Source organism: Patella vulgata, chromosome 6 (assembly GCF_932274485.2).
Source record: "Patella vulgata chromosome 6, xgPatVulg1.2, whole genome shotgun sequence".
Classification (NCBI taxonomy): Eukaryota; Metazoa; Mollusca; class Gastropoda; family Patellidae; genus Patella; species Patella vulgata.
In genome coordinates, this window is record NC_065884.2 from 13,956,974 (window position 1) to 13,981,976 (window position 25,003).

The following is a 25,003-nucleotide window of genomic DNA, read 5'->3' on the forward strand; positions in this document are numbered from 1 at the left end:
CAAAATGAAATGAAGTTCACATTCATCGATTTATTCCAAATGATCGTTAGACTAAGTAAGGCACAGAATGACCATTATAAGGGTAAAATGATACCCGGGGTCAAACAGCAAAGTTACCACAGCATCACAACCAAGTCAGTAACGGGTAAATCCTCCTCTGTTTGCCAAACAAGCATTGATCCGACGTGGCATACTCCTAATGAGACGTCTAAGGTCATTTTGGTCCAGATTGTCCCATTCCTGTTGCAATGCAGCAGCAAGTTCTTGGACATTGGCAGGACGTTGTTGACGTTGACGTAACCTCTGTCCATGCATGTCCCAGACATGCTCGATGGGGGAGAGGTCGGGACTCAGTGCTGGCCAAGGTAATGTGGTGATGTTCTGTTGTTGGAGGTAACCTGTAACGATCCTGGCCCTGTGACATCTTGCGTTGTCATCCTGGAAGATGAAACGGCGGCCATGACGTCGTGCGAACGGCACAACATGGACTGCCAAGATGTTGTCCCGGTAGTACTGGCCTGTAACACGCCCTGCAACAACATGTAAAGCCGTTCTTCCAGCAACAGTGATGCCTCCCCACACCATAACAGAACCACCCCCAAATCGATCATGTCTGATGACGTTAACGTCTTGGAAGCGCTCGTTTCGACGACGCCACACCCTCCTACGTCTGTCCAAAAAATCAACAGTGAACCTTGACTCATCTGAAAACATCACATTGCTCCAGCGTCGATTATCCCAGTGATGACGATCCCTACACCAACGACGTCTTGCCTGAATGTGATGATCTCTCAAACAAGGGATCACGCGAGGACGGCGGGCGCGAAGGTGACCCCTATGCAGTCGATTCCGAATCGTCTGACCACTCACTCTCACACCAGTGTCTGTTTGAAGACGAGCGCTGATCTGATTTGCTGTGATGACACGATTTCTCAAGGCCAAGGTACGGATAAATCGATCCTGGGCTTGAGTTGTCGACCTGAGCGTGGTCTGTCCTGTACAGATTGTGTATCACGGTATCTGGACCATAGCCTGCTTATGACAGACTGAGAAACATTCATCGTCCGCGCCACAACCGCCTGTGTTGTGCCGATCTGTAGCATGCCAAGGGCACGTAACCTTTCATTTTGGGTAAGCCGACGCATATCAAAATTTGTTTTCTGGTCACTAAAACAATTAAACTGATGTTTCCACCCTGGAATTCAATGCCACAATGACTGTAACATTCAAAGTCAGAGTCATGCAAATCTTGGGTTGGACCCCCATGATGATCCCAAGCATCACCTGCATTCCATGCGGTAGTTATTGGTGCGTTTGAGCGTTACATGTAACTGAAAATGTTTCTTCTGTTAGGTTCTATAGTGACTTTTTTCGTAGTCATTTGCATATTTTAGTATTATGCCCCCAAAATCAAATATCCCCTACTTTTTTGAATAGTATATATAGCCATACCAGTTGTTGCCACAGAAGACAGTCCTAAATACCATTATTTATCTAATGTGTTGGAAACATATTGCAAGACCGACGGCAAGAGTAACACCATGGACCGAATTGATAAACGCTGTACCCTGCCAATACTGATACAAATAATACCCATATGGATAAGAGAAACAACCGCAGCAGCATGGATAAAGGAAATAGCACCCACATCAAGAAGTTGGATAATAGTAAATTGTCAAAATTTTGAACATATTTCACATTTAGCGTAACAGGTAATGGGTATAACTACAGAACTGAGCCCATGCAAGATCTTCTGATTCTTAACACATATTTTAAGTTTCGTCCACATCGGAAAACATCATCCAGGACATTACTGTTAGATACACAACAAAATCCGATATACACTGACGTCCGGACTGACAGGGCGACGACATAATATTTCCATATGAAAATGTGGGCATTTAAAAAATAGCGGAATTTAACGAAATGCTTCCTTGATCTATATGCACAGAATTAACAGTGGGCTTAAAATCGACTGTTTAGCTGTTATCGCTCGCTTCTCAACTTTGTTACGGATCAACGGTAGCAAAGATCCCTGTGTTAAAATTATATCTGAAATGTGTTTTCTTTTCTAACAATATTTATTCAATAAATATTTATATAATCTAAAGATACACTATTTAATTATGGGATCTGAAATGTGTTGATTCAGTCCTATCACATATGTAATATTGGTGCTCATCTCAAAAGTTTAATTAAAGAAAAAAAAATCCGAAAAAACACAAATGACTGGATCTCATCACCAAATCTAATCAGGACAGCGCATGTAGAGCCAGGAGGCAATCAATAAATCACTAGGCATCTTTGTAAAGAGAGATGATACCCGCGGCATCAATTTCACATACACCATTGCTAATTTATACTGGATTCATAAAACTGGCCACCTTTATTTTAGAACAACGGTATTTAATGTCCCAGCTGGGTATGATAGTCAAGTGTTGTTTACTAGAATCTACCATTGCATGTTTTTTGTGGAGAAACTTTCGTCTTAGAAAACCTTCTTAAACCAAGTATTTTGTAAAATGTTTGACGGAAATCGTTATTCTTAATAGCATAAACAACAAAATTCATTCCAGAATTCAACAAGCAAAGTGGGGCTGTTATATGTAACACTATTCCAGGAACACTGTGTGTTAATTGCTCAATCGTCATAACAATCATCATTGGTAGCCAACAAAATGCAAAAATTCCAAACACAAGTAAAAATAACTTCACAAGCTTTAGGTCATTTTCAGTTTTTTTCTTGGCATCTGGAACTTGGCATTTGAGAATTTGGTTTTGTTGCTTCCTGGCTATTTTCAGAATAAATCCATAACAAATACTCGTTAAAATAAAGCAAACTAGGAAATTTACATGTTGTACGTAGACTTGAAATTCTGTTTTAAAGAAGAGCGCGGGCTGGCAGAATTTACAAGTTTCCCAGTTATTGTAGTAGCCATTCGTCATTCCTAAGGTTATGGACACTAGCCAGCCAACAGTTATTACAAGTCTTGGGCTTGATAATGTTTGATATCGAAACGGATATCCAATATATAATGCTCGATCGAATGCAATTGCCATCATAGAAAATACAGATGAAACAGCAGATGTAGAAAATATAACAAACTTAATAACACAATACAATTTGCTGGTATCTAAAGTTTCAGATATGGATGGAATATACCGACAACTTTGCATAGGAAGCACTAACCCACCAACCATCAGATCAGCAACTGCTAAAGAAACCAGAAACATATTTGGTGTTGTTCTTAAAACTGGATTTTTCCATACCGCAACAATTGTTAAAATATTTCCACCACATATAAATAAGCACAGAATTATATACAGTATAGGAAATACCACAAGTTCGACGCTACTTGGTGGAGGATATTTTATGTCTGTACAAACGGTACTCATCTTAATTTCGTACAATAATAGTCAGTAGTTATCTGACCAGTTTCGTTCCTTGAATGTTAAAGACCCCACACAGTCTAGTGTCAATGTCTTCCAATATATTTTCAACTGTTTGGCTATATATATATCAGAAATCAAATCAGATTCGTTCCTTGTTATGTTAAATCTAACCAGCTTTGTGTACTGTTTTCTAATTGATGTTCACGCAAAGAAATAATGTTAACGTATTATCGCTAAAGCTTTTAAGCAAAGTACAAACCATTAGGCATAAGTAAAATCTAATTAGAGCATGCACATAAAAAAAGTCTCAAATGTATGGTTTTCCAATTGATTTTCACGTAAATATATAAAGCCAACCATTTATCATTAATTGGTTTTAATATATGACATATAACCCCTTCAAATAGTATAAACTAAATATTGAAAGCAAATATAGTAATGGATGTCATCACAGTGTGAATCAATTGTAAATATACTGAGCGCCATGGAAAACGCATCACTTAGTTTTTCGTATAACAAAATGATCCTATAAACATATCTTATTTATTTTGTTTCTTATTGTGAACAATATTCAAATGGGAACACATCAATAACAACACATTTGTATACTTATGGATGTTTAATCTGTAATCAACGGTACAAAGTCAGAGGGGGGGGGGGGTCAAAACCAAAAGTACGACACAGATGTCAGTAGCGCGTGTGTCCTCCGCGGGCTCTTACGCACGCTGTGCAGCGACGTCGCATGGAATTTACCAATGTTTGAAAGAAGGCCTGGGGCAAATTGTTCCATTCTTGGACAAGAGCAGCTTCTAAAGAGCAATGGTGTGCATCTGTGGTCTCCGATACAGACGGCGTCCAATCTCACCCCAGACATGTTCTATCGGTGCCATGTCCGGAAACATGGCTGGCCAGTCCAAGACATTGATGTTGTTAGCAGCCAGGTAGTCCATACTAAAACGGGCGGTATGCGGACGTGCATTATCCTGTTGGAAGTGCTGAAGTTGTGGGTGCGCTCGAAACATCGATTGGTTGCAAGACATCATCACGGTAGGCTACAGCATTAACGCGACCCCTGCAAATGTGTAGGGCGGTCCGGTGATGAAATGTGAAGCCTCCCCACACCATTACACTTCCCCCACCCCATCGATTCGTTTAGAAGACGCAGCAGTCTGCAAGACGTCCCCACACACGTTGGCGGCCATCAGCGTGGGAAAGATGAAATGAAATGGAGTTTTATGGCATGTCAGCTCCAACCGGGCTATATGGTGCCAAACACATGGTGACTTTGACGAGACAAATTAAATCAATATCACATAAATATATTTATATACATAAATAAAAACAAGTATCACAGACAATGTTGTTAAAAATAAATGTAAATAAATATAAGTCCTTTATGTATATAAATAATTAAAAACAAAAATACGGATATATATATACAATTAAAATTTGTAATAAAAGTTTGTCTCTTTTAAAAAGTTTAACAATTTTCCATACAGCTCCGGTTGAGCAAATAATTGATGTAGTGACTGGCAACGGTAATAGTTTGATCTTACATTCTTGAGATGATTGCACTCAATCAAAATGTGCTTAACTGTCAAAGGAACATGACAGTGAACACATTCTGGTTGCGGCTCTCGCTTCAAAATGAAAATGTGAGTTAAAAAAGTATGACCAATACGAGAGCGACACAAAACAACTTCATCCCTCTATAGGAGTTTGGCCAGTCTCCTATGAGAGGTTTAATGTGATGAAGTTTATTTGTGTCTGCAAGATCCCAAGACCGTTGCCAGCGGTCATATATAAAAGAATTTATAGAAAATTTAAAATCATTGAAAGGTATTAAAAATTGAGATATGGGAAGATCTAAAGCAGACTTGGCAGCCAAATCTGCTTGATCATTCCCTTTTATATCCATGTGACTGGGGAGCCAGCAAAGGAGCGACTCTCATCACTGAAGAGCACACTTTGCCAGTCTACTCTTTTCCATGTCTTTTGTCCTTGAGCCCATATCAAACGCCGCTGACGGTGATGATCCCTGAAGATAGCTCCAACATAAGGTCGTCGTGCACGGAGTCCTACTACTCTTAGACGTCTTACGGTGTTGGCACTTACTGGTCCTTGTCTTCCGACGACTGCTGCACCTGTTCGAGTCGCTGGGCGGAATCTGTCACGCAGATGAGTGACCCGGATGTAGCGGTCTTGAGCCTGGGTTGTAACGCGTTGTGGACCAGGACGTTGACGGTCACGTGATGATCCAGTAACTCGAACACGTTCCACCAACCTTACAATAGTGGACTGATGACAATTGAAGTGTCTGGCAATAGCACGTGTAGACATGCCAGCCCTGGACATTCCCATGGCTTCATTCCGTTGATTTTCAGTAAGTCTCGGCATCTCTAGCTCGATTCCTTCAACGTCCAACAACAGATTACGACAGATTGACGTTTCACAGTTCATGTACTGCACATTAAGTTGAAAACATGCTTTTAAAGGGCTCACACACAATGCTGCACGTGAATATTGAGTTTTTCATGTGCATCTCGTGCAATTTTTTATTGTGCACAATGGCCGATATTTTTTGCGTTTCGGAGCATTGTGTGAAACAATAGTTCATAGTATTGCATAATATTATACATACAAAACCACATAGTAATAAAATATTTGGGAAAAAAAGCGTTTTCCATGGCGCTCAGTAATATCAGACTTGTAGTATGTTTGCAGAAGTGTGGTTATCGCTTTTTGAAAGAGAGAGGCAGAAAAGTGGTTAAGGCTCACTCCGTCTCGACACAAACTAAATTACTTCGGGAGTAATGATACTCCACTTGTGAATAGCGGCATTTATCTTCGTGATCTCGTAATAGTTGGACGGGTTGAATAGAGTACCTGATACCCCACTTCCCGCATACACATTTGTATTTATTTACAATCAGCGTTACTATCATACCAGACTGGCCAATTACTCTAGGTATCATCTGGCTCCCAGTTTCTTCTCATAGGGTTTTGACCGAATAAGAGGTAGGTAACTCTTATCAATAAGGTTCTTATTATCACCCCAATGCTTCAAACCAAATTTGAAATTAATTTTTAAAAACTGTAGCTTATATCGCGTTCGCCAAATGATGGATTACTCTGGAATTGAAGGTTGCGGAAAGCTGAAAATCGATAGGGCTCGTCCTGTCTTTACTGAATTTAAAAAACAATCTACATGTATTAAAAACAAGTTTTCGGAACAGGAGGGCGTGACTCTGGAACCAAATTTGAAAAGAATACGTCAAAAATTGTAGCCTGTCACGTTCACAGGCAAATCTTTTGAAAACTGTAGCTTATATCGCGTTCACAAGGTTTTCGGCAAAGGGGAATAAGTCCGGAAAAGAAAGTCGTGAAAAGCTGACAATGGATGTGGTACATCCTCTCATGGCCCCAATTGTTACCACCAAATTTGAAAAAAAAATGTTAATGCCTTCGACGTTAAAGGCTCAATGCCCCTCTTGTTGTAACTGAATAATATTTCCCAATCTTTATTCTGGTCAACAAATTGTACTATTTTACAGTATTCCAATTAATTCATGATACAAATTTCATCTTAACACACCTAATTTAAAAAATTGGAAAAATTCAACTACATGATTTGAAAAGCCTAACGTAAACCTTTTCAAATGTGACTTGGATTTAAAAATATTTTCGAACCCTCTGGACAAGTAAAATAGGATGTAATGGATAATTTACACAACAGATAGGATCGGATTTAAAAATATTTTCGAACCCTCTAGACAAGTAAAATAGGATGTAATGGATAATTTACACAACAGGTAGGACACTTAAACATCTAATACTTAGAATAAGGCTAATATTTATTTACTGGAGCTGTCAAGCCAGCAAGAGTGTTATTGTCCCTTTAAACTCAGATCAAGATTTATTGTCCCCCGCCTTTCGAAGAAAGCAGGGGATTATTAAAATGGGTTCGTCCGTCTATCTGTCAGTCTGTCTGTCCGTCACACTTTTTAGGACACAATAACTCTCCTTCTAATTGACCTAGAATGTTCAAACTAGGTGTAGGTGTTTATTAGGTCAATGCCTTGATGGAGTTCGAAGATGAGCATTTTCTGCTTAGGGTAAGCAGAGATAAGCGATTTGATTGGTTGATGCTTTGGGACACGATAACTTTAGTTCTAATTAAGTGAGCGTGATGAAACTTGGTGTATAGTTTCATTACATCAATACCTTGACTAAGTTCGATAATGAGCATTTTCTGCTCAGGGTAAGCAGAGCGATAAGCAATTTGATTGGCCGAGACTTTGGAACACAATAACTCTCCTTCTAATTGAGGTAAAATGTTCAAACTTGGCGTAGGTGTTTATTAGGTCAATGCCTTGATGGAGTATGAAGATGAGCATTTTCTGCTTAGGGTAAGTAGAGATAAGCAATTTGATTGGTTGATGCTTTGGGACACGATAACTTTAGTTCCAATTAAGTGAAAGTGATGAAACCTTGACTAAGTTCGATATTGAGCATTTTCTGCTGAGGGTAAGCAGAACGATAAGCAATTTGATTGGCAGAGACTTTAGAACACAATAACTCTCCTTCTAATTGAGCTAGAATGTTCAAACTTGGTGTAGGTGTTTATGAGGTCAATGCCTTGATAAGAGTGCGAAGATGAGCATTTTCTGGTTATGGTAAGTAGAGATAAGCAGTTTGATTGGTTGATGCTTTGGGACATGATAACTTGAGTTCTTATTAAGTGAGAGTGATGAAACTTGGTGTATAGTTTCATTACATCAATACCTTCCCTAAGTTCGATGATGAGAATTGTCTGCTTTGGAACATAACAACTCTGCTTCTAACTTGATGTTCGTCTTGACCAAATTCAATGATTAACATATCGAGCTAAAGCTAAGCAGAGATAAGCAATTTCCTTGGTCGATGCTTTGGGACAAGATAACTTTGATTCTATCTGATAGAGAGTGATGAAACTTAGTGTATAGTTGATAATCAGATTGATTGCTCGATACTTTTGAAAAAAATAGATGTGCGATTAATTAATATGTGTCATCTATTTATTTGGGGATTTCGGCGGGGGACATCAGCCTCACTGTTGGCTTGTTTTGTTTGTAAATGGATGGCATTTAGTGATTTGCAGAAAGTCAAGGAGAAATGGGGCAAATTATTTAGGATGGGAGGAACTATGTGGTGCTATAAGTTAGAAAGACATTGTATGGTATTGTCGATAAACTTCTTATAGATGTATTATGTAAGAGCTCTATCTGCCTATTGCAGGTCTTATTTTGACTTCGATAAAATGGATTATTCTCGATGTCAACCACCGTTGCTACGATAATAAAAAATCTACGCTAAATCGTGTGTCGACGCCCATTTCTTTTCCACTGTACAGAACTGAACTGCGGCATTTAAGCGTGCCAGAGGGAGCCTTGACGATGACCGACACCCTGGAAGACCATCAACAGCAACCATTCAGGAAAACATTACCTTGGTACATGGCATGGTAATGACTAATCGACGATTGACCACTCGACATATTGCCATCGTTGTGGGCCTCTCAACGAGCTAGGAATGACAAATGCTTCTGCAAGAGGAGCGCCAAAGCTCATGACTGTGGACCAGAAAAGTGCCAGATTCCCGACGTCCCGTGACAATCTGCGCCGTTTGGAAACATATCCTGATAATGTTATAGCCAGATTATAACCATGGATGCCATCTGCATATTTGGTGATTTTGAATGGGGGACATATGTTGGTCTGTACTAAATAATGAAACAACGTTCCTCAAGACATTGAATCCAACCGGGAGAAAGATGACGGAAATACGCCATTCAGTGTGCTATGAGATAAATTTGGCGTTTCAATCCACCATTCGTTAAATTCCCCTTTTCCGGCGCCCTTTAACATCTGCGCCAACGTGTACACGGAAAATCAAATTGTCATCGCACCAGGTTGTCATCGCCGTGCAACATTGCCAATGGGAAACGACTCTGTAAAATCCCGAGATACATTGAACTTGAGACAGCGCCTTAATCACCGAGACCCCGTGACTCGCCTGATTTCATTGTACTAATAATTTTAATGATAAATCAGAATAGCACTTTCCATAATGCGGACTCAACCATCATTAGGATGTAACGGTGATATATTCAAACATCTTGAGGGACCAAGAGTTAAAAACGCGATATTTCGTACAATCAGGGGTCATAATTCAGGAAGTTAAGATCCGATATGCGCGAATATCGCTAGGAACCAATAACTTTGGGTTATAAACATACATTTCAAGTTTCATCAAAATCTGATAAAAATTGTGACCTCTTGAGTGTCCCCAAGCTAAAAACGTATTTTTTTTGTACAATCGTCGGCCATAATTCATAAAGTTATGGCACGACACACGCCAGTAACGAAAGGAACCCAGATCCTTGGGAGGTAGACCTATATTTCAAGTTTCATCAAAATCGGATAACAATTGTGACCACTGTTAATACCAAACGAAATTGATAAATCTGTTTGGATGTCTGTCTCCTGTCCTGTGTTTATTCTTTTAGGCAAAATGCCTTCTCAATTAATTTTAAATTGTTTATTCTTTTACAAAAGATGTTTATAATATGAATTCTAATCACCAAATATTTATAACTTAGCACCACCCTGGTGACCAAACACCTCCAAAATTATCAGGATTGGATGCTGGGTCACCTTTTGGGTAGCGAGCAGGAATGGCGGTTTTCTTGTAAAGGTTGAGACGATCTGTCAATCTTTGTACAATATCTGGATTTTGATCAGCAATATTATAATGTTCACCAGGATCTTCTGTAAATATATAAATACAATGTTTATTGGGATGCCATCAGCGTTGTCTTGGCAAAATCCTGAACCTTAATTTAGTTTTTATCAGGAGAACGTACCAAATAACGTGGAAAAAGTAGTATCGGGGAAATATGCCATAGTATACCATATTTACCTAGTAGATCAAAGAGCTGCACTTCTGGTAGATCTGTTATCTCTGGGGCTAGTTGACTGTGACCATCTACACCAGGTAATGGATACCATGTATTATATCGACCTGGATTACCAAACATCAATTTATATCTTGAATCTCTACAAACACAAGAACAAAACTGATTCCTCCATGTTTTGTGGGCAAGCTATGTATTAGTGGTAATTCCCATCGTCAATATACAAGTAATCTGTAAGTCATATATTGCGTCAGTGACCACTGCATTGCACTTGGAGTAAGAATGAATATCCCACTTCCTATCCCTAAACTTCACTATATAACAAAAGGTTCTTCATAAAATACCATGTGAATCATTATCGTCTGCAATACCGCCCTGTCTGGAATATCAACATATTTAGTTCACTGGTCAATTTTACGCAGTAACAACAATAGTATACATGGAGGATAGAACATTTTCCTTATATTTGGGGCTTAATAGCTAGACGTTAAACGGTCCTTCATTATTTGCTTTTATCGAAATAAAACTGGTAAAATATGAATGAGATGCCATGGGACTTAAAATCTATGGAAGTATAACGTTGCCAATATTATTTCATTGTTCACGGTGCAAACTGCAAATGTCAGTAGTTCAAAATACGTATTTTAGTTTTACAATTTGCAATTTCCAATGCTCAACAATACCAATGTCACGGTGTAAAAATACAGAATACACTTTTCAATAATACAAAATACAGTATAATAGCAATTTTGCACATTACACTTCTGCATTCTGCATAATTGACAAATGCATAATAGAACCTTGCATAGTAGAACATATACCTTATATGGCATCTACGACGAACGTCATTTGCATACGGAAAAAAGTCCGGACTATTACGGAAACTAATAATTTACGCGATAAAGCCATAAGGTCACCCGGATTCGAAGTGAAATTAGCACACATATTCCTAGTGCCAAAAAAAACCTAGATATAATTGTCACGAAAATAGTTGTTACCTTTATATTAGAAAACGACATATTAATGCAAAGTATATATTTAATAGACCCCCCATCCCATGAAAAAAAAATAAACTATTACCGTAAACATACTAAAATATCGCACACTTGGTTAACTGAGCACGCAGAAAATTAGTACGTCCACGCTGCATCAAAACGCACCGAAACCAGCTTTGGTGGCCAAATGGTTTTTTTTTGTTTCATGGAATCAAGGGATGAATAAACTACTAGAATACAAAATTTTAGAGAAATATCACCGTAAACATACTATACCATGAGGGAATCGGGTAAGGGTAGGCTCGCTGCGCACGCAATAACTTCTAAATTAGCTTTGGTGGCCCCAAGATCTTTATTTCACCAAATCGACAGATGCATAACGTGTGAACATGCCACATTCCATTAATTCCATTAACTTTCTATGTTGGCGTATCGAGATATACCACCGCAAAGTACCTAGCACCCGGATTCGAGGCGGGGTTCGTGGGTTCAATAAATAAGGGGTACGTCCACGCTGCATCAAAAAGCCCCCAAACTAGCTTTGGTGGCAAACTGTTTTGTATTGCACAGAGTTAGGGTTTGAATAAACTACTAGAATACAAAAATCCAGAAGCCTCCTATGCTGGCTTTTTGAGATATATTACCGTAAACATACTAAAAATATGGGGGAATCGTGTTAGGGTAGACTCGCTGCGCAAAATAACTTCTAAACTAGCTTTGGTGGCTCCATGATCTTTATTTCACCCAATTGACAGGTGCATAAGGTATGAACATGCCAAATTTCATTAACTTTTTATGTTGGCGTATCGAGTTATACCACCGCAAATTTCCCAGCACCTGGATTCGAGGCGGGGTTCGCGGGTGCAATAAACAAGGGATATGCCCACACTACACCAACAAGCACTCCAAACTGGCTTTGGTGGCAAAATTTGTTTTGTTTTACGGAATCAAGGGATGAATAAACTACTAGACTGTACAATTTCAGAAGTCTCCTATGTTGGCTTTTCGAGATATATTACCGTAAACGTACTAAATATGTGGGGGAATCGGGTTAGGGTAGGCTCCATAAAAATCTGCATCGACTGGAATAATAAAGTATTCTACGAGGTCCAGTCCCCTGTCCCTTACCGCTGACAACCTATTAAAATATAGATTTAGTTACCTGATAGCTGAATTATTATAATGTATATTATCAATATTACCTGATAGCTGAATTATTATATATATCATCAATGTTATGGACAACTTCCTGTCTTGTGCTGTTACTACCATTACTAATCATATTCCACAAATTCAACCCATCGACACCATCAGCTACATTTTAGAATGAAGGCCATACAAAAAAAACCCCAAACAAACCAAAACTGAAGAAGTTTTACCATTACAATAATAACTTTGAAAAACAAAGTTTAATTTGTTTCTTCTCACTGTTTTAACGTGCATTGTACGGACAATGTCTAATTGTTCACGATTTAATCCATGCTAAACTGTTTTCAAATTGATTACTTAACTATTATTAAGAAATCAAAAAGTTAGATTTAAAATAAAACCAAGTACGAACAATCCAAACCATAGACAAAATTCGAAGTCCTAAAAAACGGTATAGGCAAAATGGTTTTAGCAGCAAATGACTGTTCACCGTTTACAAAATACACGACAAACAGTGGTAACAGCTATCCGGGAGAGTAAGCTTACCCTGCCTGGCGCCACACCCGCCATAGCTGCATCTAAACCATAAGACGAAATCTCGGTAAAATAGCGTGGTTGGCCAATGGACTATCCGTATGCAAAATGCACGCGATGAACAGTTTTAACGATGTAGTAGACATAATCAGGGAGATAGTATACGGGTCAGTTAAATATATCTAGAATAACTGCCGAAAGAGACATGTTATATTTACCAATCAAGTCAATATGATTGCCATAAAACTTTTTACAGGTTTTTGTTATATTTACCAATCAAGTCAATATGACTGAAATAAAACTTTTTAAAGGTTTTTGTAAGTTTAGTGGGCAAGTAGCCCTGTAGTTGAAGCTTAGATGACAAATGCCTCGATCTACTTAAAAAATCAGAATAAAAGGAACAAGCTCTCGCGTAACGAATTAGCTGAGACACAAACACTCCATAAGCTAATCACCCAGCTTGGATTCAATCAGATTAAAACATGGCCCAACATTACAGGTGACTAGAGCGAGTTTCTACTGTCCGCAAAGGATGCTGAATGTTGCAAAATATGATTGTAAAAATTGAACGGAATTAAATTATTTTTGAGCTAATTTTCTTTTAGAGAATCACCGTTCACAATATCGTGGTTGGCGGTGGATTCAAATGACGATCAGTGTCGTTTAAATAATGACGAATCTTACGAATATCAACACCAGCTGCTCCGAGTATTGTAGAAAACCAATCGGCAGCATGCATCAGACTGAAAATAAAATGGTAGAAATATGGAATATGTAGTGGGTCCAGTCCGGTCATATATTATACCAGCAATGATTATAAATCACCCGTGTGCAAGGTAGTGTCTTAAAGGCTCAATACCACTCTTGTTGTAACTGAATAATATGTCCCAATCTTTATTCTGGTCAACAAATTGTACTATTGTAGACTATTTCAATTAATTGATGATACACATTTTATCTTAACACACCTTATTTAAAAAATTTGAAAAATTCAACATAATGGTTTGAAACGTCTAACGTAAACCTTTTCAAATGAAACTTCGATTTAAAAATATTTTCGAACCCTCTGGACAAGTAAAATAGGATGTAATGGATAATTTACACAACAGGTAGGACACTTAAACATCTAGTACTTAGATAGAGATATTATTTATTTTCTGGAACTTTCAAGCCAGCAAGAGTGTTATTGTCCCTTTAAGGCGAACAGTAAGGCGCAACCAGTCGGGATTAGAGAATGCACTTAGCTTGCTTCTCGACTCCGGGACAATATGAAATTTGTTATACCAATGAATAACAAGTTAGACATCCTTTCGTTGTTATGCCAATGCATATGATAACCAGTTAGTAGTCCTAAAGGGAATTTGGACAGACAGTAAGGCGTTGTCTAACAGGAATACAAAATATGTGCAGCTTGATGACAGATTAATTCATTTTCACTTTGTAACAGGAGTTCGATTTAAACATGGCTAGTAGCCAATTAGGACAAGGTATTCTTACCCATTGTGAGTATATTGTGTTTTATGTAAATATGTCGGACTGTAGACAAAAGCAGCACCCCTGGTACCACCTTCCCAGATAGTTGTTTTAGCTCCACGTAATGGTAGATTATTAGCACCACTAACTACAGGTCCGCCATTCTGTAAGATTAAATACTATATAGTTAAAACCATGCTACACGCCCATTAACTTCTAATAAGCTATTTGAATTGAACTGAACTGAAATGAACTGGGGAATAACGTCCTTATTCTCTGCACCAACAGGGCTGATGGCGGAGGATGACACAAATGTTATCTAAAACATAACAAAGATGACACAAATGGTAATTAGCTGTTGGTGTTCTTCAGTGGGTAAACATTTCAATACTATCAGTTTAAAAGACGAACAGCATTGTAAATATAAAATATTTACAATAATCGAACACAATTCAAGTCTACAACAACCCTTAAAGTAGCTAAGTTTCTAACTCAATATCATCCAAGTCTTGGACATTGAAAACACGAATTATTTGTCAATTTAAATCAACGTTGGTGTTGTTATCAACCTTGGTACACGAATCGTGTACTGTAATGCGTTTCAGCATTAAAAGTAAATCAGTTTATATACACATTCATATTACATTATTATATGCGTTGCGACTCATTTGTGTCAATTTCTAGGTCCCGCATATTAGCGATTTAGCTCCTTTAAGGTGTGAATGGAGAATCTCAACTTCCACACTCCCTCTGCCACAAACTATCCATTAAATTCTATACGCATACGGAGGTGTAATTTCACCTAAACAAGTGGATTAGATATCATCTTTATCAGATGTCATTAATTACAATGACTACAAACATGGAAAATTAATGATGGTTTCTAGTTAAACACAACTACCCATGGAGATGACTAAGTCAATATGTTCTTTCCAGTCCAGGTCAGGTTATAAAATTATCTGAAGGTGTTATCACATGATTGGTATTTCGTATTATAACATGTGCGTGTATCGATTAACAGTAATATTCATATACCACGCACTATACCAGATCACCCTTAAACATAACTAGTTCCAGCTTCTCAAATCTACGAGTAACTTATCGCTTCATTGGGCTAATAACAGGTAATACCACTTCTCCTTCGAGGAATTCAGATAGACAGCGTTTGTGTATATATAAATAGAATTATATCTTCTAGGATCAGAGCAATAGAAATGAAATTGGATTAACGTCAGACCCGGCTAATGAAGCTATAAGGGTGATTTTGATCTGACAGCGGCGCTACGGTCTAAACTTATATCGAATTCCAACTGCCAAGGGATCTTTTACGTGCACGTCAATATGTCCACGGGACCACGGTTTTGTCCCATTCGAACGACTAGACAGCTGTCCTTGTCAGGATCTCCATCCTTCGACATTGACAAGGGGAAATCCCATGAACTTTCTCGGCGAACACCGGGAGCGAGCCAGCGTATTACTTACTTAGCCACCGTGACTTCTCAGATCAATAGAAAGAGGCACCGCACGTCGTTAAGTAATGTGCCTTGTCAACTAACGAGAATGACCAGTCTTATCAACATCAAGACGGTCATCTTGAGAAAAACAAAGCCAGACAGAAACTTGTCATAGTCTACTTACATCAGTTGTAAAAATTATTATAGAGTTATTCATATAGCCTTGGTCATCCAGTACTTTCATTATTTGACCTACTGCTTCATCTAGTGCATACACCATTCCTGTAAAGTTCAAATTGCTAATGACGTTAATGGTAATACTGACTAAATAACACAAATTTTTAATGGGGTCAAAAATTAATGCAGGCTGAAGTATGGGGCAAATTACCTATATAAATTGCCGGATTAATCTCTTCTTAACCAAACCATTTAACTTACCGCTGTAAATTCGACGACTTCGGTTTTGAATGCTGGCAAATTTCTTCTCGTACTTTTCTGGTACCTAATGGAATATACAGAAACGTAGTTTGCAAAAGCACAACATTGTTGACAAAAATAGAGACATATCAAGTGTTTGCATTGTATATACGCGGTGTGTTAGTAGGGATATCTTTAGTTTTTACTTGTCCGTTATAGATTCTTACTTCGTTTTATACCTACATTGATTCCACATTCCCTGATGAAAAGAGCGGATCATTTCCTTGATGTCCTGATATTCGTTTTCATCAAAAATATATAATTTGAATGTATCACTGATGTTAGAATGAATTTTATTTTCCATTCTTGGCAGCCAATATTAAACATGATTCAAAAGCAATTATGTGCAAATGCTATGCCTAAGATCTTGCATATCCTTCAACATTTTGTTTAAGCAAAATGGTATTGCCAGACAACCAAAAATATTATTAAATACCTCTAACGGAGCGTGAACATTTTGGAAAGGCAAATACAGGAACAGTGGTGTCTTTATGGTATGAGTCGTTAATATTTCTTTGGCTCTTCTGGTAAATACATCCTGAAACCACATGAAAAAATCCTTTTAATAATACTTCCTGAAATAGACATGGCATTAGGATTGGACATACAGAGCCGGCTAAAGCAATTCTTGATTGATTGGTGTGGGTGTGTGTGTGTGTGTGTGTGGGGGGGGGGGATTACCATTCTAGGACTTTAGGCGAGGGTCTACCTACGCCCCGAAAGCTCGTTGTGACGAGCTTAAAAAATTACTCTGCGATGAGATGAAGTTTTAATTTTTATTTTCTAAATTCCTTGCTATGAAAACAGTCGATGTTGTTTTCTTGTGAGGCTGAACTGGAAAAATATATGTTATTAGATACACTGCCTGAATGTGAGGGATATAATTCACATGGGCAATTAACCACCGTGCATTAAAGGAGCTAAATCTGTGTTATTTGGCACCTAGAAATGGACACAAATGGATCGCAAGGCATATAATAATGTAATATGAATGTACATTTACATTCAATCGTTTCTGTTTTTACTGTAATTTCTAATAAAACTTAAATGACGGTCTTTGGTGTCTGGTTATTCGAGTCTACACCGCTAGAATTCTCTTGTGGGATGTCTTTAGCCTCGTTCATCATTACAAATGGCGCACACAGGCATTCTGGCACGCGAATCGTGTGCCAATTCTAAAATCTTCATTTTGTCTTAAATATTGGATATCAGAATCCCATTTTGTCACGGTAAGATAACCACAGCAATGTTGATTTAAATTGACCAATACGTTGTGTTTGCAATGTCGAAGACTGTGGATAAATGTTTCACATTTTTTAAACTGCACATAACTGACAGCAGTTAATTATTTGATCAAGGGTCGCAAGGAAAGAAGGTGGGAAAAACTCTATCCCGTCCGACGTTTTTCTAATTACCTAATCGTCATAGATAAAAGGGAAGTTAGATGGACTTGAAATAAAGGCAGTTCAGTTAACTTTTCGCGACCCTCGCAACTGGGGGGAGGGGAGGGGAGGGGAGGGGAGGGGAGGGGGGGGCGGCTTTTAACCATGCATCAGTTAGAGAATAGTAGATTTCTTTTCTTCTTAAAGTATACGTTCTTACTTAAATTAACATTACACAACCTGGCGATTAGAGCGATAATAATTAAATATGTCAATTCTCTGTTAAACGATTTTCCCAATCACGTCTATGTAAAAATCGGGCCTCTTCCAAGTTACGTCATTATATTTAACCGAATAGTTACTTGCATGCAATACAATCTCCTCCTATCACTCCAATGATCCTGATTAATATGGGGGGTTGGATGGCCGAATGGTTAGCACGCGCGCGCTGTATCATACGGTCTGTCATTGAGTCAACTGGCGGGGTTTCGATTTCCCGGTTGTACGTGACAAGGAGTAGGGTCGCCTGTCCAACCTCGTGGGTTTTCTCCGGTTTCCTCCCACTGCTAAAGACCCCTACGCGCAAGCGAATTATTGAAATAAAAAGATTAAACCATATGTTAGTCCCGAAATGACCTCGTTTGTGTCGAGTGGACGTTAAACCCCATTTCTCTCTCTCTCTCTCTCCCCTGATTAATACTTCATAATGAAACTAAGTGGGTTTGCTATGGGGTCGGGTGTATGGTACCACCTTAATGAGCAGTCTCTGTTGGTTACTAATAAATATTCAGCTGAAAAAAGTTATATAATTATGCTTACCGAAGGAAATTTGGAATTAGCATTGGTCATTTATAGAGGAAATAATACTAAAATAATTTTAATTAAATGCTTAATAATGAAACTAAGTAGGTTCGTTATCGTCCCAATTTAATGCCAATCTCTTTTGCTAACTAATAAATATTCAGCTGTTCATTTTGTGTTTTCAACTCAAGGTTTGCAACCCATCACATACTTACTAAAGAATATTCAGTTGTATTCAATACAGAGGTATTAAACCTAAAATCATAACCATTACCTATAATAATAGAACAAGATGATATATTAATTGGAAACGATATGTGTTCGACGCAGCCGATCAAGAAGGTTGAAGTTGGTAAAGATCTGCCTGGACTATGTTGCTAGCAACATATATTACTTAATATTTTGCGAACCTAATTTTAGTGGCATTTTTTTTTTTTTAGAAAATCTTGAGTTACAGATCACCTCACATGTGGAATTGTTTAATCAGAATAGATATATGTACAGTTGACATTGTTTGTGAACGGCAAAATAAAATTCTGGGATACGGTATGCCAGCTAAATCACCGCTGCATTTCTAACTGAGTACAAATATGCCTGAATCGAACATACATTATACTGATGTGCGCCTCTCAATAGTTTTTACCAGAAGAACCACCTGGGCTTATATTCTTCGGATTGTCATAGACGACATTCTACCCAGTGAAGGGTTATATTTATTATGTGAAGAATTAGACCCAATTAAGTTTTATTACTTAAGACTCAACCAACCACTTATTATTTGATTCTCTTATAATGCATGTGACACTATCATCCAGTATCACGGCAATCCAAATCAACACTAAAGCAGTCTGACCTCATAGATAGCTATCTATTATGTATGACCTGTTTTGTTATTCTCTTTTAGACTTTTCTTGACTTCACGTTGTGTTTACGGTACATACATTATGATATAAGCATTAAGCGTTAACCACGTCTGAAATCTAATACGTTTAACCATCGACTTTCTTTGCTATAAGTAGCACCCTCTGCACTTGAATCCGTGGTACCTCAGAACCTTGCCCGAAATCAAAATATGTTTAAAGGAGCTAAATCGCTAATATTTGGGATTTAGAAATTGATACAAATGGGTCGCAACGCATATAATAATGTAATATGAATGTATATAAACTAATTTACATTCAATAATTCCTGTTTTTACTCTAATTTCTAATCAGTTATGTTCCGCGAAATACTCAAGAAGTCTCAATCGAATTGAAATCTCTAGTGTCTGGTTATTCCAGTCTACACCAATAGTATTTATTGCGCATGCTCTCCAGATAAGAATATGTCACCGTTTGACATGATTTGTTGAATATGCTTAGTCTGGTTTTCCTAGTTCCTTGTTACAAATGGCGCTGAAACGCATTATGGTACACGATTCGTGTACCAATGGTAAAATGTTTATTTTGTCTTAAATATTAGATATCAGAAGCCCATCTTTTACCGGTAAGATCACAACATCAATGTTGATTTAAATTGACAAATAATTCGCGTTTTGAATGTTGAAGATTTTGGATGATATTGAGTTAGAGACTTAGCTACTTTAAATGTCAAATGAATATGACAGTGTTCACATTATGGTCAAGGCTCTCGCTTCTAGATGAACATATGGGTTAACAAATATGAACAATGCGAGGTTGACACGAACCAACTTCCTCCCTCCTGTTTGCCCCATAGGATTTGAGCCAATCTCCAAGGCCAGACTTACGCAAGCAATGTACTCACTGTTGTTATGTTTATAATAATCTTCTGCAGCTACATAATAACCCAGATAACTGTCAAAACCTCGGTACGTTGGTGTATATTTCCAATTACAGAATCCTAAATGCCATCTGGAACAACATATTTTATTTTACAACAATATATCAATCTAAATGTCAGTTATGTTATTTCAAATAAAGACACCGTCCCATACACTGCGACACGGAAAACTGATTATCTTTCACATCTGTTAAACATCTTTATATGTTTACCCAAGACGATACACGGCATTAATGATTTGTGATCACCTTAAAATAAATCGATTTTAACGAGCAGGTTACCAAATGTTTCTTGTACTTGCAAAATAAAACTGACCCCAGTACCGATCCTTGTGGTACACTTCAGGCTAGTGTGCTTGTTTTTTTACCATTCCTGCCAGTGTTCGAAAAATAATATATGCTCAAAAACCAATCTTCTGAATAATTTACTCAACTGATCAAACGCAGAAAGTTATTAAAATAGTGCTTCTACGTATGTGTACAGAAATTAAAAACAGGTCAATAGTTATAACTTCAGACTCAAGAGACGGTTTCATTACTAAGAGTTTGATGCAACATGCTTGAAATGCGGTGTGTTGTTTTTTTCTGATTTTTTTAAAACAATAATATCCACTTACTTGCCGACTATATGTGTTGCATATCCTTTTTCTTTAAGGTACTGGGGTAGTATTTTGTATTTCGATTCTAGAAAGTTCGCCTGTCTTGCGCCAATCACATCGTGCTGTGAAAATATACGGTAGTATTGTTTAGAGCACTAGATTCAAATTTATTCTAACAGAATTTGTTAATTTCATTTTTATTGAAAAACATAATCGATCCTAAACAGCTGCCAAATAAGAAGTATGTGCGTACAATTGACCCGCCACCTTGGAAATCCGCTCATCAAGTCACCATTGGCAAAGACAGGAGGATGTCTAGTCCATTAAGCTGTATCCCTATGGGTTCTATGAAGCAGCATTAAAGCTGAAGACTGTTGATAAAAGAGACATGCTGATATATGATAGGGATCTTCTGCATCGGTACAAAAACAAATACACAATCCGACGTACGATCATTTCTAAATTATGTTATATTTCTATGCAAATGATCGAACATATTATCTAAAGATGTTTATAAACTCAAACGCGTGAATCAAACGCCGTACGCGTAACATTTTCTACTCGCTAACACGATTGTACGAGATGACGTCACACGAAGCAATGCCGGGTTAGTGTTCGTGTTTGTACGGATGCCAAAGGTCTCTAATGTATATTATCATTTACCTGCAGTCCCGTGTGAAAGGGAAAATAACCAGACATAAAGGCGCTTCTAGATCTGTAATATAATTTATACTAGTAATTAAAAGCGTGGATTAAAACTTTATCGCACTCCTCTCAGGAAAACATCGCCTATGGCAAGCATGGAACTGGGCCCCTGTCTAAACAATAGACACCCATATTTAAAATCAGCTCAACATAAAGTCAATTTCGTTAATCCTTTAACTAACAAGATATGGCACTACATGGAAATTACAACTGCACCTTCGTTGCTTTCATGGATGCAAATGCAAAACGAAATGCACGACAACATTCTGCAGTACCTCTTAGTTTGCGCCCCCTTCAAGGAGTACCCAGAGTACGTCGTGCCATATTGTAGATACGTCACCGTTCTCTCTTAAACTGATCACGCTTTCATCAGTTAATAATCCCACCCCACCGACGACTTTGCAGAAACAAAATGGTAGTTAGTCTTGCCGTGCACGTCTTTTGAATGACTTGATTACAAATATACCTGAACAAAACACAGTTATTTTATCTTTATGGTTTTGTTCATCGATCAGTATTAATTGTCAAGAATTAAGTTGATTAGAGTCTGAAGTATACAGAAAAACAAGACGTTAAACCCGATTTCATTTGTTCAGTCTGAAGTAGAATGAAATTAAAACGTACGGGGAACACATCGGTTGAACATAGGAGTTGTTTAATATAACACCAGCACGTGCCATCCTGTCCAGATTTGGCATCAATATTTCATCTGTGTGCCAACTTACATCATTCCAGCCTAAATATAAAACAAATATATAAAACAATATTTTATTCATTAATGAATTGGGTTGGAAACAAGCATAGCCTATTTAACACATTCTCCTATAAATATAAACAATTCAATTTTAACATAAAAGATGTGCAAGAATAATAAAAAATGGTGCAATTTACAGGTTTAGTGAATTAAATTATACACCTATTATGCACTCTTCTATGTTAATGATTACACATTGATATGTTTAGTCCCATAAAGTAAAATGTGTGATGAAATAAAAACTGAAGACAGGAGCGCGATGGATCTTTCACCAATGGAAAGACGAGACAATATTTTCAATTTGAATGGATTAAGATCTAATGGTCGTCGATACCATACCGTTATTTATGTTTTATTTTAATTACGTGTATATTGCTATGGGGGTGGTGTGGCATTCGTCCACGTCACATATCCCAATCAGCTAGGTACCGCTCATAAAACCCCGGAGATTCAAGTCCAGTCCCATAGTGAACGTCCTCGGTGTCCCCAGTTGTCTCATTCCGTTCCACTCCATTAACCCATTGGTTCATCCATGGGGAAGATACATATTCAAATTACATGTATATCAGGGGCGGATCCAGAGGGGGGGGGGGTTGGGGGGTCGACCCCCCACCCCTGCTCAGCTACATAATTTTTTTTTGTAAATCAACACTTTTTATGAGAAAGGTTTCTCGGCCGTGTGCCTTATCCTTTATCGTCAGATTTGGGACAGGATGGGCTCTCAAAGCACGAGATAATGATATAGACATTATGTGATATCACAATTAATGCTTTGCATCCATGAAATTGAATCACAAAGTCATTGTATTAATTCATAATAAAAATTGACGTCAAACGCAGTGTTGAATTTCTCTGTTTTAAAAGCTCAATGTGTATGTATATACGCCAAAATGACGATAGAGACCAAGCGGGAGAGGGAGATACATTGTCTCAGGAACATGACCCCCCCCCCCAGCAAAAATTCCTGGATCTGCCCCTGTATATGCCCTTGATGACTGTACTAATTTTTATCGAACAATCTTAAAATCGTTAAATACAGAAGAGTTTGGCGAAGGGAAGTAACTCCCATCTTGTTGCAACAAACAGATGGCCATATTGTTGTGAACATAAACAATGCGCCTTAGACTAGTTCGTGAAATGAAATGAGGTTTAACGTCCTACTGCTCTGCTCCTATACTGGGCTAATGAAGACGGGCATACGCCATACAGTGTGCTATGAGGGAAATTTTGCCCGGGCAGCGGCACTATCACCTACTCTTATATCGAATTCCAACTGCCAGGGGATCTTTTAGGTGCATTCCAATATATACACGGGACCGGTTTTCCGTCTCATCCGAAGGACAAGACAGCTGTTCTTTGCCTGCCCTCCGTTCTGCATCAAGGGGGAAACCACGTCGGAAAATCAAGATGAAATTTCTCGGCCACGTCAGAAAATCCCGATGAACAGGTTCTGCCAATGCAGGGATCGAACACCCGACCTCCAGGCTACCGAGCCAGCGTCCTAGCCACCTAGCCACCGTGGCTCCCTTAAACTGGTTCGTAGAATCAAGCTACGATCAAGGGCAGATAATGTGAATAACCCTCCGATACCTTTGAATAAAGCACGAAACATTCTAAGACTGGTTATACTTTAACCTGAAAAGTTCTGTTCCCGGGTATATATTGGGCTTGTGAACACGGGTTTACATTACCAGGGTTATGTACATGCTGTTGTGGCTATGCTAATCATAATCAATGGGCGTGCTGCGAGGGTGCCAGAACTGGAGATTTTAGGGACTGGACAGGCAATCATCAATTTCAAGGCGTCATCTTTAGTCTCGAACTTCTCGTAATAATCTCATACAATTTAAAAACATGTAGTTAATCGAGTATAATAATAATATATACAATGTAAGTATAACAATAAGTAAAAAAGTGGAAAAACATTAAATCTGGGAGAAAGAGGATATGCAAATATTATTCCTATTCAACAATACCATTTAAACTGTGGCTAATTGGGTAAGATCATGGCTCGTTAGCCTTGAGATCGCGTGTCCGATCCCTGTATTGGCAGAACATGTTCATCGGGATTTTCTGACGTGGTTTCCCCTGATCAGTGATGCAGGACGGAGGTCTCGTGTAGACCCTGGCAGTTGGAATTTGATATAAAAGTAGGCCATAGTGCCGCTGCCCGAGAAAAATTTCCCTCATGGCACACTGTATGGCGTATGCCCGTCTTCATTAGCCCCGTCCGGGCAGAACAGTAGGGCGTTAAACCCCATTCCATTTTGTTTCATTTCCATTAAAAATACTCACCTAAATCATCGGCAACTATAAAGATTATGTGGGGTGGTTTTGAGACATTAGAATCAATATTCGTACATATTATCACAAGAAATATCAACAATCGACCCTCTCCCATAACCATTGTTACCTGTTCGGTATACGCTAGCAGGTGTATCATTAATTATTTACCTATACAAATGTATATATATACACAATCAGATGGACATTAGTAGTTTATCTTTAACCTGATAAAGTATAAGATGTTTTA

General features: G+C 38.2%; 1 protein-coding gene across 1 annotated transcript; it reads right to left on the minus strand.

The window, feature by feature from the left end:
- Positions 1–9,987: 9,987 nt before the first annotated feature.
- LOC126823699 (arylsulfatase I) lies at positions 9,988–24,878 on the minus strand. The gene is made up of 13 exons (XM_056101696.1): positions 24,766–24,878; positions 22,341–22,452; positions 21,675–21,726; positions 21,030–21,133; positions 20,378–20,484; positions 18,829–18,887; positions 16,848–16,968; positions 16,138–16,235; positions 14,524–14,663; positions 13,711–13,769; positions 12,546–12,657; positions 10,354–10,490; positions 9,988–10,202 (listed from the first exon to the last, which is right to left on the minus strand). The coding sequence occupies exons 1-13, from the start codon at positions 24,875–24,877 to the stop codon at positions 10,030–10,032; spliced, it is 1,386 nt and encodes a 461-aa protein (XP_055957671.1). The 5' UTR covers position 24,878; the 3' UTR covers positions 9,988–10,029.
- Positions 24,879–25,003: the final 125 nt, after the last annotated feature.